An 18,066-nucleotide genomic window follows, 5' to 3' on the forward strand; every position below is an offset into this window, starting at 1 on the left:
CTCTTCCCCTTTTCTGGTATTCCTTTTCTATATTGTGTGGTCATAAGACCCATTCAGGAGAGGGCAAAATGAAAACTGACAGATTGAAGGGTATTTATCAGTAGTTTGGTGTGATTCTTGCATAAAACAATCTCATTTTGCTTGCCACACCAAAATTTGGCAAAACCTCAAGCTTTCAACAATCACCTGCACCTGATATAATAGCTCCATATTTAGCAATTATACACAACCACTCGCTCACACAAAGATTCGTACCTAAAGACTGGAAAATTGCTAAGTCACACCAATACCCAAAAAGGGAAGTAGGAGTAATCCGCTGAATTACGGGCCTATATCACTAACGTTGATTTGCAGTAGGGCTTTGGAATATATACTGTGTTCAAACATTATGAAGTACCTAGAAGAAAATGATTTATTTACACATAGTTAGCATGGATTCAGAAAATATCATTCTTGTGACATACAATTAGCTCTTTATACTCATGAAGTAATGAGTGCTATCGACAGGGGATGTCAAATTGATTCCATATTTTTAGATTTCCGGAAGGCTTTCGAGACCGTTCCTCACAACCGTCTTCTAACCAAATTGCATGCCTATGGAATATTGCCTCAGCTGTGCCACTGGATTCGTTATTTCCTGTCAGAAAGGTCACAGTTCATAGTAATAGATGGAAAGTCGTCGAGTAAAACAGAAGTAATATCCAGTGTTCCCAAAAGGAAGTGTTATAGGCCCTCTATTGCTTCTAATCTATATTAATGACATAGGAGACAGTCTGAGTAGCCATCTTAGATTGTTTGCAGATGATGCTGTCATTTACTGTCTTGTAAAGTCATCAGATGATGAAAACAAATTGCAAAATAATTTAGATAAGATATCTGTATGGTGCGAAAAGTGGCAATTGACCCTGAATGAAGAAAAGTGTGAAGTTATTCACATGAGTACGAAGAGAAATCCGCTAAATTTCAATTACGTGATAAGTCAAACAAATCTGAAGGCTGTAAATTCAACTAAATACTTAAGGATTACAATTACAAATAACCTAAATTGGAACAATCACATAGATAATGTTGTGGGTAGAGCAAACGAAAGACAGTGATTCAATGGCAGAACACTTAGAAGGTGCAACAGGTGTACTAAAGAGACTGCTTACACCACATTTGTCCACCCTATTCTGGAGTATTGCTGCATGGTATGGGATCCGCATCAGTCGGAAGTGACGGATGACATCATAAAAGTTCAAAGAAGGGCAGCTCATTTTGTATTAGGGGAGATAGTGCCACAGACATGATATATGAATCATTAAAACAAAGGCGTTTTTCATTGCAACAGGATCTTCTCATGAAATTTCAATCACCAATTTTCTTCTTCAATTGCAAAAAAATTCTGTTGGCACCCACCTAGAAAGGGAGCAATGATCACCACAATGAAATAAGAGAAATCAGGGCTTGCACAGAAAAATTTAAGGGCTCGTTTTTCCCACATGGGAGCGGTAAAGAAACAGCTTGAAGGTGGTTCATTGGACCCTCTGCCAGGCACTTTATTGTGGATATCAGAGTAATCATGTAGATGTAGATGTAGATCTCTGTCAGGAGCAAATGACTGTCAGTTGCTCCTGTAAGGAAAGTGGACAGTGTGTTACACTAATTTTAGTATAGAACCTGATAACACTGCTTTGGTACACACCACAATCCACTACTTTGCAATACAATCAAATTGACTGATGTTATATGCATTACATTCACAACACATAGGATAAGAATCTCATTGCTTCTTACTGCCACTTTCATTAGATATAGACATGCATAGATGTAAAAAAATTTTGAGGCCTATGCCCACATTTAAATGATGGTAGAACACAGATGCTTGCTGCTCCCAATAAAAATCTGCTGTGACTGGGAACTGTACACAGGGAATCCGACTATGAGAACATCCAGTTTTAACATCTGTTTCATCCTTTTAGGGATATAGTTTTCAGGGAAGTTATTGAAATATGCTTGGCAAATGATTTAATTAATTATGATAATGGTTTTAAACCCCCATGAACCATGGACCTTGCCGTTGGTGGGGAGGCTTGCGTGCCTCAGCGATACAGATGGCCGTACCATAGGTGCAACCACAACGGAGGGGTATCTGTTGAGAGGCCAGACAAACATGTGGTTCCTGAAGAGGGGCAGCAGCCTTTTCAGTAGTTGCAGGGGCAAAAGTCTGGATGATTGACTGATGTGACCTTGCAAAATTAAACAAAACGGCCTTGCTGTGCTGGTACTGCGAACGGCTGAAAGCAAGGGGAAACTACAGCCGTAATTTTTCCCGAGGGTATGCAGCTTTACTGTATTGTTAAATGATGATGGCATCCTCTTGGGTAAAATATTCCGGAGGTAAAATAGTCCCCCATTCGGATCTCTGGGTGGGGACTACTCAGGAGGACGTCGTTATCAGGAGAAAGAAAACTGGCGTTCTACGGATCGGAGTGTGGAATGTCAGATCCCTTAATCGGGCAGGTAGGTTAGAAAATTTAAAAAGGGAAATGGATAGGTTAAAGTTAGATATAGTGGGAATTAGTGAAGTTCGGTGGCAGGAGGAACAAGACTTTTGGTCAGGTGAATACAGGGTTATAAATACAAAATCAAATAGGGGTAATGCAGGAGTAGGTTTAATAATGAATAAAAAAATAGGAGTGTGGGTAAGCTACTACAAACAGCATAGTGAACGCATTATTGTGGCCAAGATAGATACGAAGCCCACACCTACTACAGTAGTACAAGTTTATATGCCAACTAGCTCTGCAGATGATGAAGAAATTGATGAAATGTATGATGAGATAAAATAAATTATGCAAGTAGTGAAGGGAGACGAGAATTTAATAGTCATGGGTGACTGGAATTTGTCAGTAGGAAAAGGGAGAAGGAAACATAGTAGGTGATTATGGATTGGGGCTAAGGAATGAAAGAGGAAGCCGCCTGGTAGAATTTTGCACAGAGCACAACTTAATCATAGCTAACACTTGGTTCAAGAATCATAAAAGAAGGTTGTATACATGGAAGAATCCTGGAGATACTAAAAGGTATCAGATAGATTATATAATGGTAAGACAGAGATTTAGGAATCAGGTTTTAAATTGTAGGACATTTCCAGGGGCAGATGTGGACTCTGACCACAATCTATTGGTTATGACCTGTAGGTTAAAACTGAAGAAACTGCAAAAAGGTGGGAATTTAAGGACATGGGATCTGGATAAGCTGAAAGAACCAGAGGTTGTACAGAGTTTCAAGGAGAGAATAAGGGAACAATTGACAGGAAAGGGGGAAAGAAACACAGTAGAAGAAGAATGGGTAGCTCTGAGGGATGAAGTAGTGAAGGCAGCAGAGGATAAAATAGGTAAAAAGACGAGGGCTGCTAGAAATCCTTGGGTAACAGAAGAAATATTGAATTTAATTGATGAAAGGAGAAAATATAAAAATGCAGTAAATGAAGCAGGCAAAAAGGAATACAAACGTCTCAAAAATGAGATCGACAGGAAGTGTAAAATGGCTAAGCAGAGATGGCTAGAGGACAAATGTAAGGATGTAGAAGCTTATCTCACTAGGGGTAAGATAGATACTGCCTACAGGAAAATTAAAGAGACCTTTGGAGAGAAGAGAACCACGTGTATGAATATCAAGAGCTCAGGTGGCAACCCAGTTCTAAGCAAAGAAGGGAAGGCAGAAAGGTGGAAGGAGTATATAGAAGGTTTATACAAGGGCGATGTACTTGAGGACAATATTATGGAAATGGAAGAGGATGTAGATAAAGACAAAATGGGAGATAAGATATTGCGTGAAGAGTTTGACAGAGCACTGAAAGACCTGAGTCGAAACAAGGTGCCCGGAGTAGACAACATTCCATTACAACTACTGATGGCCTTGGGAGAGCCAGTCATGACAAAACTCTACCAGCTGGTAAGCAAGATGTATGAGACAGGCGAAATACCCTCAGACTTCAAGAAGAATATAATAATTCCAATCCCAAAGAAAGCAGGTGCTGACAGATGTGAAAATTACCGAACTATCAGTTTAATAAGTCACAGCTGCAAAATACTAACGCAAATTCTTTACAGACAAATGGAAAAACTGGTAGATGCGGACCTCGGGGAGGATCAGTTTGGATTCCGTAGAAATGTTGGAACACGTGAGGCAATACTGACCTTACGACTTATCTTAGAAGAAAGATTAAGAAAAGGCAAACCTACGTTTCTGGCATTTGTAGACTTAGAGAAAGCTTTTGACAATGTTGACTGGAATACTCTCTTTCAAATTCTGAAAGTGGCAGGGGTAAAATATAGGGAGCAAAAGGCTATTTACAATTTGTACAGAAACCAGATGGCTTTTATTAGAGTCGAGGGGCATGAAAGGGAAGCAGTGGTTGGGAAAGGAGTGAGACAGGGTTGTAGCCTCTCCCCGATGTTATTCAATCTGTATATTGAGCAAGCAAAAAAAAAAAAAAAATTGGAGTAGGTATTAAAATTCACGGAGAAGTAGTAAAAACTTTGAGGTTCGCCGATGACATTGTAATTCTGTCAGAGACGGCAAAGGACTTGGAAGAGCAGTTGAACGGAATGGACAGTGTCTTGAAAGGAGGATATAAGATGAACATCAACAAAAGAAAACGAGGATAATGGAATGTAGTCAAATTAATTCGGGTGATGCTGAGGGTATTAGAGTAGGAAATGAGACACTTAAAGTAATAAAGGAGTTTTGCTATTAAGGAAGTAAAATAACTGATGATGGTCGAAGTAGAGAGGATATAATATGTAGACTGGCAATGGCCAGGAAAGCGTTTCTGAAGAAGAGAAATTTGTTAACATCGAATATAGATTTATGTATCAGGAAGTCGTTTCTGAAAGTATTTGTTTGGAGTGTAGCCATGTATGGAAGTGAAACGTGGACAATAACTAGTTTGGACAAGAAGAGAATAGAAGCTTTCGAAATGTGGTGCTACAGAAGAATGCTGAAGATAAGGTGGATAGATCATGTAACTAATGAGGAGGTATTGAACAGGATTGGGGAGAAGAGAAGTTTCTGGCAGAACTTGACTAGAAGAAGGGATCGGTTAGTAGGACATGTTTTGAGGCACCAAGGGATCCCAAATTTAGCATTGGAGGGCAGCGTGGAGGGTAAAAATCGTAGAGGGAGACCAAGAGATGAATACACTAAGCAGATTCAGAAGGATGTAGGTTGCAGTAGGTACTGGGAGATGAAGAAACTTGCACAGGATAGAGTAGCATGGAGAGCTGCATCAAACCAGTCTCAGGACTGAAGACAACAACAACAACAACAACAACAACAACAACAACAATGGTTTTAAGCTTGAAAACATGTGGAATCTGGAACAGGCAATAGGTAACTCTCATAGATACCCCCTGTTGACCAGAATTAGTGAAATAACATCTTTCATAGATGTGTCATAGCAGCACATACCTCTGCCTCCCACACGGTATTTATTCCACTACAGTTTGCTACATTCTCATAAGCAGTTGACTTGTTTTGCCTGCATACAGGGTGGGTGGGAGCACTTTACTATCAGTCTTTCTGATTAGCTCTGAAGATGGAAGAAAGATTCACACCTGAGATACTATTAGCATAAAAATTTTAGTTAAGAGTGAAATGCCCTCAATTTTACTGGTCAATAAAAAGGTCCTCCACAAAATTGGTGAGGGAAGGAATACAGGCTGACCCCATTATAAGCAGGTTCATTATCTGCATTTTCACATATACACAATTTTAGTTTTAAATCCAATGCTGCCATTTGTTATGAGTACAGGAAGCAGTAATGTGTTGGTGCACATTACGTCATGTCTGATGAGACCTGAATCATCAGTTCAAATCAGTAGAGCTGTGAAATTGCACTTGACAGGTTCTGTGTTTAAAATACTGCATAAGAGGAATTTCAAGGGAAATACAGGGTGAAAAGTATTTAAACCGACAAATGCTGGGAGGCTGTAGGGGACATCAAAACAAATATTTTTCCCTAATCTTATTTTTTCCTATGAGGAGCATTTAAACCAATAGAGGAAGATTTCACTGGCAGCAAATTAATTAAACCAACAAATACTTTTCCATTTTTTTATGACCAAGAGACAACACATTAACACAACCCAAGTTCAATTAAAGTAGATTTTCAAAAATGCCTCCATTGACATGTAAACAAAGGTTACACTGTCGGATCATGTTCTGTCTGACAAGGGCAAAACCACCAGGAGTATCCTGAATTGTTCCTGCTGCTGCTACTATCCGGGCAACCAGATCCTCTTCTGATGCAACAGGAGTTGTGTAAACAAGGTTGCACATCTCTCCCCACACAAAAAAGTCCAGAGGGGACATATCTGGGGATCGAGCAGGCCACAGTACAGGACCACCTCTGCCAATCCACGTTTCTGGGAACCGTCGGTCCAGGAATCGATGCTCACGACAACTGTATGTACCGGCGCTCCATCATGTTGGAACCACATGTGTTGTCTTGTAGGGAGTGAGACATCTTCCAGCAATTCTGGCAATGCTCTGGCAAGAAAATTGTAATAGTGCCTGCCATTCAATGGCCTAGGTAGCAAATACAGCCCAATTAAACACTCCCCAACAACACTGACCCACAAATTAATGAAGAACCACACTTGATCAGTGCTAGTAACTGTGGCATTGGGTTGTACTCACTCCAAACATGTGAATTGTGCAAGTCGAAGACTTCATCACGCCTGAACGTTGATTCATCGGTAAACAACACAGATGATGGAAATGTAGGATGTATTTCACACTGTTCCAGGTACCACTGCGAAAACTGTACTCTGGGTGGATAATCAACTGGTTCGAGGTTGTGGACACGCTGTAAGTGAAATGGACGTTACAATTGCTCTTGGAGGACTGTTCTTACAGTCGTCTGATTTGTCCCCATGTTACTTACAATCGCACGAGTGCTGATTGAAGGATCGCGCTCCACATGCTGCAAGATAGCTTCCTCAAACTGCAGTACTTAAAGTGCGATGGCGTCCCTGTCTAGGTAATCTGCTAAATGACCCGGTCTCACGCAGATGTTGGTACACAGCAGCGAAGGTCGTACGATGCGGGATACGGCGATTAGGATATTGTTGGTGATAAACCCGCTGTGCAGCTTGTCCATTGTGGTGCGCTACGTAGTACGCACCAACCATTCAGTGTACTCACTCTAGGTGTATCGCTCCATTAGTAAACATAGACAATACACTACTACACTGGTGGACAGCAGTTGCCTACAACTGAAGAGCATAATACGCCCTCTAACAACTAAAGATCGTAATACGGCCTGTAACAATTGAAGAGTGTAATACAGCCTCCACTGGTTTAAATAATCCCCATAGGAAAAAATGACATTGGGGAAAAATATTTGTTTTGATGTCCCCTACAAACTCGCAGAGTTTGTTGGTTTAAATACTTTTCATCCTGTATAAGTGTACAAAGGTCTTATTCATTAGAAATAAAGTTACAAGTTTTGGATGCAATGGAAAAGAGAGTGTATTGTTGACATTTGGCGTGCCTTGGGACATAGTGTATCCACTGTGAGAACTGATCACAACAGTGTGGTATCAGTTTAAAAAGCCACTCAATCATCAATTGAATTAAGTGTGCCTAGAGTGACCAAATCTCGCTCGGAGACATTGGAAAAAACAGAAAAGATGCTAAGTCTTTCGACCGAGCACCAAGAGCGACAACACGTGCCTCTCTCTAGAGCTGCTATTTGTGGTAAAGTCGAGAGTCCGTATGCAGATTTAATGAAAGAAGAGGAAGATCTGGCAACTTTCTTAGCCAGCTGAGCTCGGTTCAATTGCTTCCGGCACAAATTTTTACTTTCGCAACATTAAAAATGACAGGAGAGAGGCAGCTGAAGATGGAGCTGGGGGTCTTAAAAAGAGGTTTAAAGAAATTGTGACAGAAAAAGGCTATACTCTGAAGCCAGTTTTCAAACTTGATGGAACAGGCTTATTTGGAAATGAATGCCAACCCACACATTCCTCTCTATTGAAAAAACAGCATCTGGATTTAAGGCTGCCAAGGACTGGTGCACTATTCTTTCCAGAGGAAATTTTACAGGGGACAGCAAATTAAAGCCCCTTATGATCTACCACTCTCAAAATCCTAGGGCACTAAAGGATGGTGACAAGAGCGACTCAGGTGGAGTGAAAAAGAATGGATGACTTCTGCTGTACTCAGAATTATTTTATTAATGAACAGAATAGGGAACTGAAGGCCTGCTGTGAGAAATAAAAAAAAAAAAGACTTTCAGAATTCTTCTCCTCCTTGGCAATGTTCCCACCCACCCATTCTCCATTATTGATTCAAATCAAAACACTGGAGCCCATTACTGCTGCTGAACACTACATCTGTCCTGCAACCCATGCACCAGGGAGATATTTCTACATTCAGGGCATACTGCTTGCATAAAATTTTGTCAAGTCTCATAGAAGAATGTGAATTGAGTGACAAACTTACCACCAGATTTTCTGCCAACAGTTCAATATTAAGATGGCGATGGATGTTATTAGAGATGCACAGACTGGTATCATTCCAAAATGTGTGAATGGTCAATGGAGGAAACTGTGGTGCAATTCTGTAGCAGTTCTAGGAGAAGTAGTGACCTTGCCATTGCAACAAAATAAGCTGTGGACATGGCACAGCAGATTAGATTCACTGATGTTGACAAACATAATGTCTGCGACCTCCTAAACTCTCATTACAAAGATCTTAGCAATAAAGATTTGCATGTAAGAAAATATGTTACAGAAATTGAACCGACTACAGCATCATCAGACTCTTCCAATGTATGAGAGGTATTTCATGGATAAGTGACTGGTGGTATCTTTCTGTGTATTTTTGATGCAACAACAATAAAAATTATGACAGATGTAGTTGGGAGCTTGAGGAAGAAGTATGTGTCTTTGTTTTTTCACAGTGTACTCTAACAAAAAATTGCTTTTCGGTACAAATGGACACTGCAGGGGTCTCAGGTATTGTGACTGTTGAAGGGCAGAGGTCATACACCATTATAAAATCTTTATGTGGCAAAAACAGAAATCAACAGTGCATTAAGTGAAGTTTGTGGTGAGTTTACAGTAGACTGTAGTACAGTTTCATGTTGGGTTAATCGTTTTTGTGGTGGCCATATGAGCATAGATGATAATCCAAAGGCCAAAAATGTCAACAGATGAATAAAGTGTGAAGCTTGTGGCAGATCCCCCTGAACAAGATCACAGTGCGACTTGTGAAGAAGTCTCTGAAGCCACGAGAATTCCCCTAACATCAGTAAAGTGCCCTCCACCACACGCCATTGGGTGGCTTGCGGAGTATAAATGTAGTATTTCATATTCTCACAGATGATTTGAGAAGAGGAAAATTTCTGCGAGATGGGTCCCACACTGTTCGACTGCTGAAGACAAGCAGAAACTGCTGGACATTGTAACCTTGCTCAGACAATGATTAGACCATCAAGGTCAAGCATTGTTGTGTCGAATTGTCAAAACTGATGAAGTGGGGTTTAGAGACTTTGAACTGGAGCTGAAATGACAGTCCAATGAGTGGAGAGCTTCAGATTCTCCCCATAAACAAACATTTTTATGTGCTCAGTCACAGCTCAAGCAACAGATGATTTTCGCTCATGATCACCAAGTAATCAATATGACAGTTAGATCCCATGTGGAACAAGTGCCTCAGCAGTGTATTATTGTACCTCCATGCAAAACCTGTGCAGAAAAATGTACAAAACGCGACCTCAGTTGGTCGAGGCTGTGCCCCTCATTCTCCATGACAATGCTCACCCTCATATCAGCAGTGTTGCAGCCCAAACGTTCACAAATATGGATGGGAAGTGTTGCTGCATCCTCCCTACAGCCTGAATGTGAGGTCACCAGACTTTGACATGTTCCTTAAGTTGAAAAAATATGCGTGGATGTCGTTATATTTCTCAGGACGAGCTTTCTACCACCATTACCTGAGCCACTTGTCAGATGAACAGAAGATGTGTCCTGGATGGAATACTAGAGCTTGTGAGACATTGTGATTCAGTCATAGAGAAGCAGGGAGCCTATGTTGGAGGGCTGTAAAGAGACACTGAAAAAATAGACATGTAAGTAAAAAAAAATTATTGTGCATTATTTACGAAATGTCTGTCTTAGATGATCCAGAAGCTATTTAGGCTGTATGAGGACTTAATGAAAATGATTTTATGCAAGGAATTCGGAGACAATTTGCTGTTTGATACATTATTTTAGCACATAATGTATTTTGCTTTATTGCCTTCATCAGTACATCTGCAAAGAATCACATTTGTTAATAGTTTGTATAAAATATAAATTCTAAGTTTTTTTTTGCATTTGATCTTGTACTCATTTCCTAACATTGTATATGGACATATGTTAACTTTGTGTAAACTATTATTGCTGTCCGCAGTTGTTGCATTTAATATTATTTTTCAGCAGTGTTATAACATTGTTGTATAATTTGCTGTTGCACATAATTATAATATGTTTTTATTATATGACAGTTGTAGAAATTCAAGGGTAACAGCTAACAGTTTAGTCAAACATACTAAAGTTGTTGTGGGTCATGTTTCTATGGAACTGTTACTGATGTGTTTGTAATCTCCTGTTTTTTGCTTATTTGTTATCTGTATGCAACATTTCAATAAAAAAATTTAAAAACTGTCTGCACTTTAAATCAGTTTGTTTATTTAGTATATTGTACGGATAATCATGGTGTGTACATATATTTCAGATTCCTCCAAAATATCCACAATTGTACCTTTTCAGATTTTGTTCAAGTTTTGTGATGCATTTTCAGAGTTGTCAACTTTTTTTTTTTATTTCCAAGGTATGTAAAGAAGGTGGATTGGTTGTTATTTGTTTCTCTCATGTGTTCTCTGAATCTAATGATGAAATTTCTTTCCGTCTGTCCTCCATAACATATCAAGCAGCATACCCTATTCCAATTCTCTATTCTCTGTATAATGTCCTACTGTGATATAATATCTGCTGAAGGTCCCACAATAAAGAAAGTAATTTTTGTGTTTTACTATGTGTCTCAGCATTAAATTATTAAGTTTATTAATTTAGTATTAAAAAGCATTTCGAGAAGGATGATAATGGCTATTTTTGGCAAAAGTACTAGGAAACTGTGGTTTGAACTTAATATGCCAGTAAATGAGAACCTAACCCCACATTTTATATATAATTTACTCTTGAATCACACAAATTTGGTACACATGGCAATTCTGTGGAATGCAGCTGACGTGTATTATGAGATTTACCTGTACATACTACAAGGTGTATGACTTTGATTCCACCATTTTTTCCCCAACATTTGAGGCCTTAATGAAACAAATTGGTTACACATGTATCATTCAAAGTATTTTCCATCTCTGGCCACTACTTTCTCCCATCTTTCATGTAGTGTACAAATCACACATCAAATAAAATTGTTCATCTGATGAAGCGATCCACGAATAGATCCAATTTTTGACTTCTTCGTGAGATCGGAAGTGTTGGTCAGCCAGGCCATGTGCCATAGATCTAAACAGATGATAGTCAGGGGGAACAATGTCTGGAGAATACGGTGGGTGGGGTAGGACTCCCCATTTTAATGTTTCCAAGTATGTTTTGACCTTTTTCGCAACTTGGGGTCGAACGTTGTCGTGCTGCAAAATCACTTTACTGAGCCTCTCTCTGTATTGCGGCCGTTTGTCTTTTAATGCTCTGCTCAAATGCATTAAATGAGTTTGATAAGGAGACCTGTGATTGTTTCACTCGGTTTTAACACCTCATAGCACATGACGCTGACCTGGTCCCACCAAATGCAAAGCATGATCTTGGAGCCACGAATATTCAGTTTGCTGTCAACGTGGAAGCATGGCCAGGATATCTCCACAATTTTTTGAATTTAGGATTATCGTAATGAACCCATTTTTTCGTCCCCAGTATCGAAATCCTTTCTGTTTTTGCTCTGAAGCAACTGTTCACAACCACAGAAGCGCCGTTCAACGTTTTCTCTCAGTTTCATTTCACACGGGACCCAAGTTCCTTCTTTCTAAATCATGCCCATAGTACTGAGATGTTTTGAAATGGCTTGCTGTGTCACTCCCACTAATCGTGCCAATTCTGCTTGAGTTTGATGTGAGTCTTCACTCAGAAATATCTCCAATTCTGCATCTTCGAAAACATTCTCTCTTCCACCACTATGCTAGTTGGCAATGTTAAAATCACTGTTCTCAAAGCGTTAAAACCACTTGTGACACATTCTTTCACTAATAGCATCCTTACCAGGAAAATTAAAGAGACCTTTGGAGAAAAGAGAACCACTTGTATGAATATCAAGAGCTCAGATAGAAACCCAGGTCTAAGCAAAGAAGGGAAAGCAGAAAGGTGGAAGGAGTATATAGAGGATCTATAGAAGGGCGATGTACTTGAGGACAATATTATGGAAATGGAAGAGGATGTAGATGAAGATGAAATGGGAGATACGATACTGCATGAAGAGTTTGACAGAGCAACGAAAGACCTAAGTCAAAACAAGACCCAGGGAGTAGACAACATTCCATTTGAACTACTAACAGCCTTGTGAGAGCTAGTCTTGACAATACTCTACCATCTGGTGAGCAAGATGTATGAGACAGGCAAAATACCCTCAGACTTCAAGAGGAATACAATAATTCCAACCCCAATGAAAGCGGGTGTTGACAGATGTGAAAATTACCCAACTATCAGTTTAAAAAGTTACGGCTGCAAAATAATAATGTAAATTGTTTACAGATGAATGGAAAAACTGGTAGAAGCCGACGTTGGGGAAGATCAGTTTGGGTTTCGTAGAAATATTGGAACACGTGAGGCAATACGGACTCTACGACTTATCTTAGAAGAAAGATTAAGGAAAGGCAAACCTACGTTTCTAGCATTTGTAGACTTAGAGAAAGCTTTTGACAATGATAACTGGAACACTCTCTTTCAAACTCTGAAGGCGGCAGGGGTAAAATACAGGAAGCGAAAGGCTATTTACAATTTGTACAGAAAGCAGATGGCAGTTATAAGAGTTGAGGGGCACAAAAGGGAAGCAGTGGCTGGGAAGGGAGTGAGACAGGGTTGTAGCCTCTCCCCGACGTTATTCAATCTGTATATTGAGCAAGCAGTGAAGGAGACAAAAGAAAAATTTGGAGTAGGAATTAAAATCCATGGAGAAGAAATAAAAGATTTGAGGTTCGCCGATGACATTGTGGTTCTGTCAGAGACAGCAAAGGACTCAGAAGAGCACCTGAACGGAATGGATAGTGTCTTTAAAGGAGGGTATAAGATGAACATCAACAGAAGCAAAACGAGGATAATGGAATGTAGTCGAATTAAATCGGGTGATGCTGAGGGAATTAGATTAGGAAATGAGACACTTAAAGTAGTAAAGGAGTTTTACTATTTGGGGAGCAAATAACTGATGATGGTCAAAGTAGAGAGGATATCAAATGTAGACTGGCAATGACAAGAAAAGTGTCTCTAAAGAAGAGAAATTTTTTAACATCGAGTATAGATTTAAGTGTCAGGAAGTCGTTTCTGAAAGTATTTGTATGGAGTGTAGCAATGTGTGGAAGTGAAACATGGACAATAAGTAGTTTGGACAAGAAGAAAATAGAAGCTTTCGAAAAGTGGTGCTACAGAAGAATGCTGATGATTAGATGGGTAGATCACGTAACTAATGAGAAGGTATTGAACAGAACTGGGGAGAAGAGAAGTTTGTGGCACAACTTGACTAGAAGAAGGGATCGGTTGGTAGGATATGTTCTGAGACATCAAGGGATCACCAATTTAGTATCAGAGGGCAGTGTGGAGGGTAAAAATCGTAGAGGGAGACCAAGAGATGAATACACTAAGCAGATTCAGAAGGATGTAGGCTGCAGTAAGTACTGGGAGATGAAGAAGCTTGCACAGGATAGAGTAGCATGGAGAGCTGCATCAAACAATTCTCAGTACTGAAGACCATAACAACAACCATATGTACATGAGAGCATTCAATGAGACTCAGCCACTATTTTCTTTGTACTGAAACAAAACAGTAGCACCTCCTGCAAATGATGAGAATTAGGCTCGTAAACTGACATTTCCATCAAGAACTTTAAGATGCAGGCATAAATTGACTAATGTTTGAATGAGGTTATGTTGACCGAGGTCCTGGCTTACTGCCTGACATCTGCTATCTGTTTTTTCGACTGCTACTTACTGTTGTCGCCACCTATCGGCAAATGGCGGAAGCAAAGTCGTACACCTCATAATTAACAGAAAGGACAGGATGAGAGGACGCATATCGAGAGGTGAACCTTGAGTGTGAGGTTGGCAGGAGTGTCAACGAGGTCGGGCAGCAGCAGCATGTCGTGGTGCAGGTCACGCTCCTCCAGCAGCCGGCGCGTGTCCTCCTCGTCGAGCCCGGCCAGCCCCACCACGAAGTAGCACTTGGCGTCCAAGTCCTGCGAGCACGACCGGAACCACGTGTCGCGCAGCACGCGGCGCCGTTCCTCGGAGGCAGGAGACGACACGGCCAGCACCACCAGGAACTGGCTGATCGGCTCCTCGTCCCTCGGCGGGTGCGCGGGCGGCTGCTGCGCGGAGAGCTGCTGCGCGGAGAGCTGCTGTGGGGCCGCCGCCGGCAGCCGCCGGTCAGTGCACGATGGCCATGGCTGTGGCAGCCCGGTCAGCGCCAGCACCACCATCGTGAGGCGGCATGCCAGCCCCACGCCCGCCACCGTGTACGTCGCGAACAGCACGCGCCGCACGATTGCGTGCAGCAGCACTTTCGAAAACATGTCCGTGGGCGGCAAGGCTCTGACTCTTTGAGCTAACCTGGTATAGAAAGTTTGCCTGTGTACACGAATGTCATTCATAGTGTTACAAAGATTGAAAATTAGCTGCAGTACATGGCACTATATATATTAAATACAAAGATTCCAAGTCCTTTAAATATGTCTGCTTGTGTCTGTGTATGTGCGGATGGATATGTGTGTGTGTGCGAGTGTACACCTGTCCTTTTTTTCCCCTAAGGGAAGTCTTTCCGCTCCCGGGATTGGAACGACTCCTTACCCTCTCCCTTAAAACCCACATCCTTTCATCTTTCCCTCTCCTTCCTGAAGAAGCAACCATCGGTTGTGAAAGCTAGTAATTCTGTGTGTGTGTTTGTGTGTTTTGTTCATGTGCCTGTCTGCCGGCGCTTTCCCGCTTGGTAAGTCTTGGAATCTTTGTTTTTAATATATTTTTCCCATGTGGAAGTTTCTTTCTATTTTATTTACATCATTATATATATATATATATATGTGTGTGTGTGTGTGTGTGTGTGTGTGTGTGTGTGTGTGTGTGTGTGTGTGTGTGTGTGTGTGTGTGTGTGTGTGTGGAGAGGCCAATGTCAGAATACCCAGACTAATGAACATGGTTTGCCAACAGGTTAGCAAACTCACACCACTTATTGCCCAAATTGCCCATTTCCAAGCCAAAAGTACACGTTGAGAATGGGAAAAGTTATCCAAAAACTTAATATGATATATCATAAGCGAATCAAAATAAGCAAAATGGACTACTTTTCCTGACGAACTATCACTTACATTAGATACTGTACTAATAGTAAAAATGACAGCTTACATCTTTGAACAAGATCCCGAACATGGGCTTTCTATGACAAGTGTCCTATTTATCTGAACATCTACAAATCTGAACTGTTCAGTCTCACTAATCATATATGCCACATACAGTGACTGGCCCTGTGCCTCGTCAGTACTCGTAGTGAAATGAGAGCCACACAGGAAACTGCAATCACTTGAAATCGAAGGGCATATTTAAATCACTGGGTATTGACAGAATGTCTTCAGCTGCTCCCATTATGCTGATGGCCTCTATTAGGTTCACCAATAAATTCTTCAGCCAGCCCTGTTTCATTGCATATGTAACAATGGCAATTAATCAATAAATATAATTTTTCAGATAATTTTTGAGCTCCTCATCCTGAAATTTAGTGATGTCGCTGTAGTTTATTCTCACAATAGGAATTTAGTCAGTTTACTATGATATGTTTCATTTCTTAGGCATTTAATTTTTCATTAATTTTCTTCATTGTTTCATCTGAATGTAGAAACTTTAAGTACATAGACCAAGAAATTTTAGACATTTTTTCCTTTCTATATCTTACATACATATATGTTTCAAGGCATATTAAGAAATCTCGCTGGCAGGTCGATAGACACACAAACAAACACAAACAGATACACAAAATTCAAGCTTTCGCAACCAACGGTTGCTTCTTCAGGAAAGAGGGAAGGAGAGGGAAAGACGAAAGAAAAAAAACCCACATCCTTTCATCTTTCCCTCTCCTTCCCTCTTTCCTGAAGAAGCAATCATTGGTTGGGAAAGCTAGCATTTTGTGTTTATGTTTGTGTTTGTTTGTGTGTCTATCGACCTGCCAGAGCTTTTGTTTGGTAAGTCACATCATCTTTGTATATATATACTGATGGTTATACTCAAGTCTTACCCACCAGAGTGACTTCAGCTAAGACTGTAGAGTGAGGTGTAAGCACCAAGTCAGGAGAACTACATAGGCAATAACTGCTACCAGTTCCGTGTGGGAGGAGGCAGTACTCTTTTCAATTATACTATACGGTATCCATAACTACTGACGGACTGAAGGGAGGAAACAAAGACAAGCATATGGAATAGCCTGGAATACGATTTCTGAGTAGACAGGATGGATTGCAAGAAGCATAACAGTTTGTTCACGGGACAGGGATGACCAGTGGGTATGTGCAGATTGTTTATAAAATAGTTAACCAAAAGTAATGTTTAACTGTGAAAAAGGTATTGGGTTGATGCATAAGTTCATATTATTTTTCCATGAGTTTAATAAATGCAACAGTACACATGCCAGAGACTTTACTCATCTATAATATATTCTCCTTCACTAATTTACAACAGTCTGCCAATACTGGGATAACTTTTCTATTCCATGACTGCAATGTACTCCAGCGAAGACTACACCAATATGATACTGATCTCCTGAGGGACCTTTTGAGGTAAGCATAGCTTAAATGAAAGTAATGCATATGTACAATGTAGTATAAATGAAAGTGTTATTGGTATATTGCATTTAGGTTGCAGTATTATTTGTACCTACAATAATAACAATAATAATAATAATAATAATCCAGCGATTAGTGGTCAGCATCTGTTCATCTAGTTGGTGCGGCTGTGAAATATGGCTTGATCTCAACAATCAAGTCTGCAATCATTGTGATCTTTTTCAAAGATCACTGTAACTAAACTCAACTTAAAGTGAGTGTGATGGAACATAACGAAATAAATCCCAGTCAATGCACTGCATTTTCTTGGCCATCAGATTCTGGGGCACCAGGAACATCATGAGGAAAAGAATCAGAGCTCTTAAAAATCTCTCTGCAAACACTACATTGGCACTCTCAATACAAACACACTCTTCAAACTTGGAAAACTAAAACAACTCGCAGACAAACTAGAAAAATTTCATATCAAAATTCTCACCATTCAAGAGATGCGCTTCAGAGATGAAAACCATTTCAGTACAGAAAATTACATGATCTACAAAGGGGACCTGCTGTCAGAAGAGGCATACCATCATTGTTTGGTACAGGATTTGCTGTACATAAATCAGTCATGGAAAACATCATAGACTTCAGTTTCATATTAGAACATATTTCCACACTCTCCTTCAAATCAAGTAATAAAGGATACACAATTATCAGTGCTCATGCACCAACAAATGACCATAATAGGAAAAAGCCACAAGAAGTTGAAAACTTCTGGGAAGACATGGCAGAAGTAACCAACAACATTCCAGAAAGTCACATAAAAATTTTAATGAGAGATTTTAATGTGCAATTAGGTAAAAAAAAAGTACTAACAAAATGGAGAATACCTCATAAAATATCAAAATTTCAATCTCAAAGTTATGTCGACACAATTTCAAAAGCAAAGATGAAAACTTACAACATGGAAAGCACCCAACACTGTGTGGAGAGAATTC

At 40.1% G+C, this 18,066-nt stretch overlaps 1 protein-coding gene across 1 annotated transcript in view; it reads right to left on the bottom strand.

The window, feature by feature from the left end:
• Positions 1-18,066, bottom strand: part of LOC126295408 (beta-1,3-galactosyltransferase 6-like) — an 89,536-nt gene that overhangs the window by 30,545 nt on the left and 40,925 nt on the right. Inside the window, exon 2 of the mRNA XM_049987889.1 lies at positions 14,351-14,870. Within this exon, the coding sequence (XP_049843846.1) occupies positions 14,351-14,833 (483 nt within the window). The 5' untranslated portion in view covers positions 14,834-14,870. The remainder of the gene's footprint in view (positions 1-14,350; positions 14,871-18,066) is intronic.

This window comes from Schistocerca gregaria, chromosome 11 (genome assembly GCF_023897955.1).
Source record: "Schistocerca gregaria isolate iqSchGreg1 chromosome 11, iqSchGreg1.2, whole genome shotgun sequence".
Classification (NCBI taxonomy): Eukaryota; Metazoa; Arthropoda; class Insecta; order Orthoptera; family Acrididae; genus Schistocerca; species Schistocerca gregaria.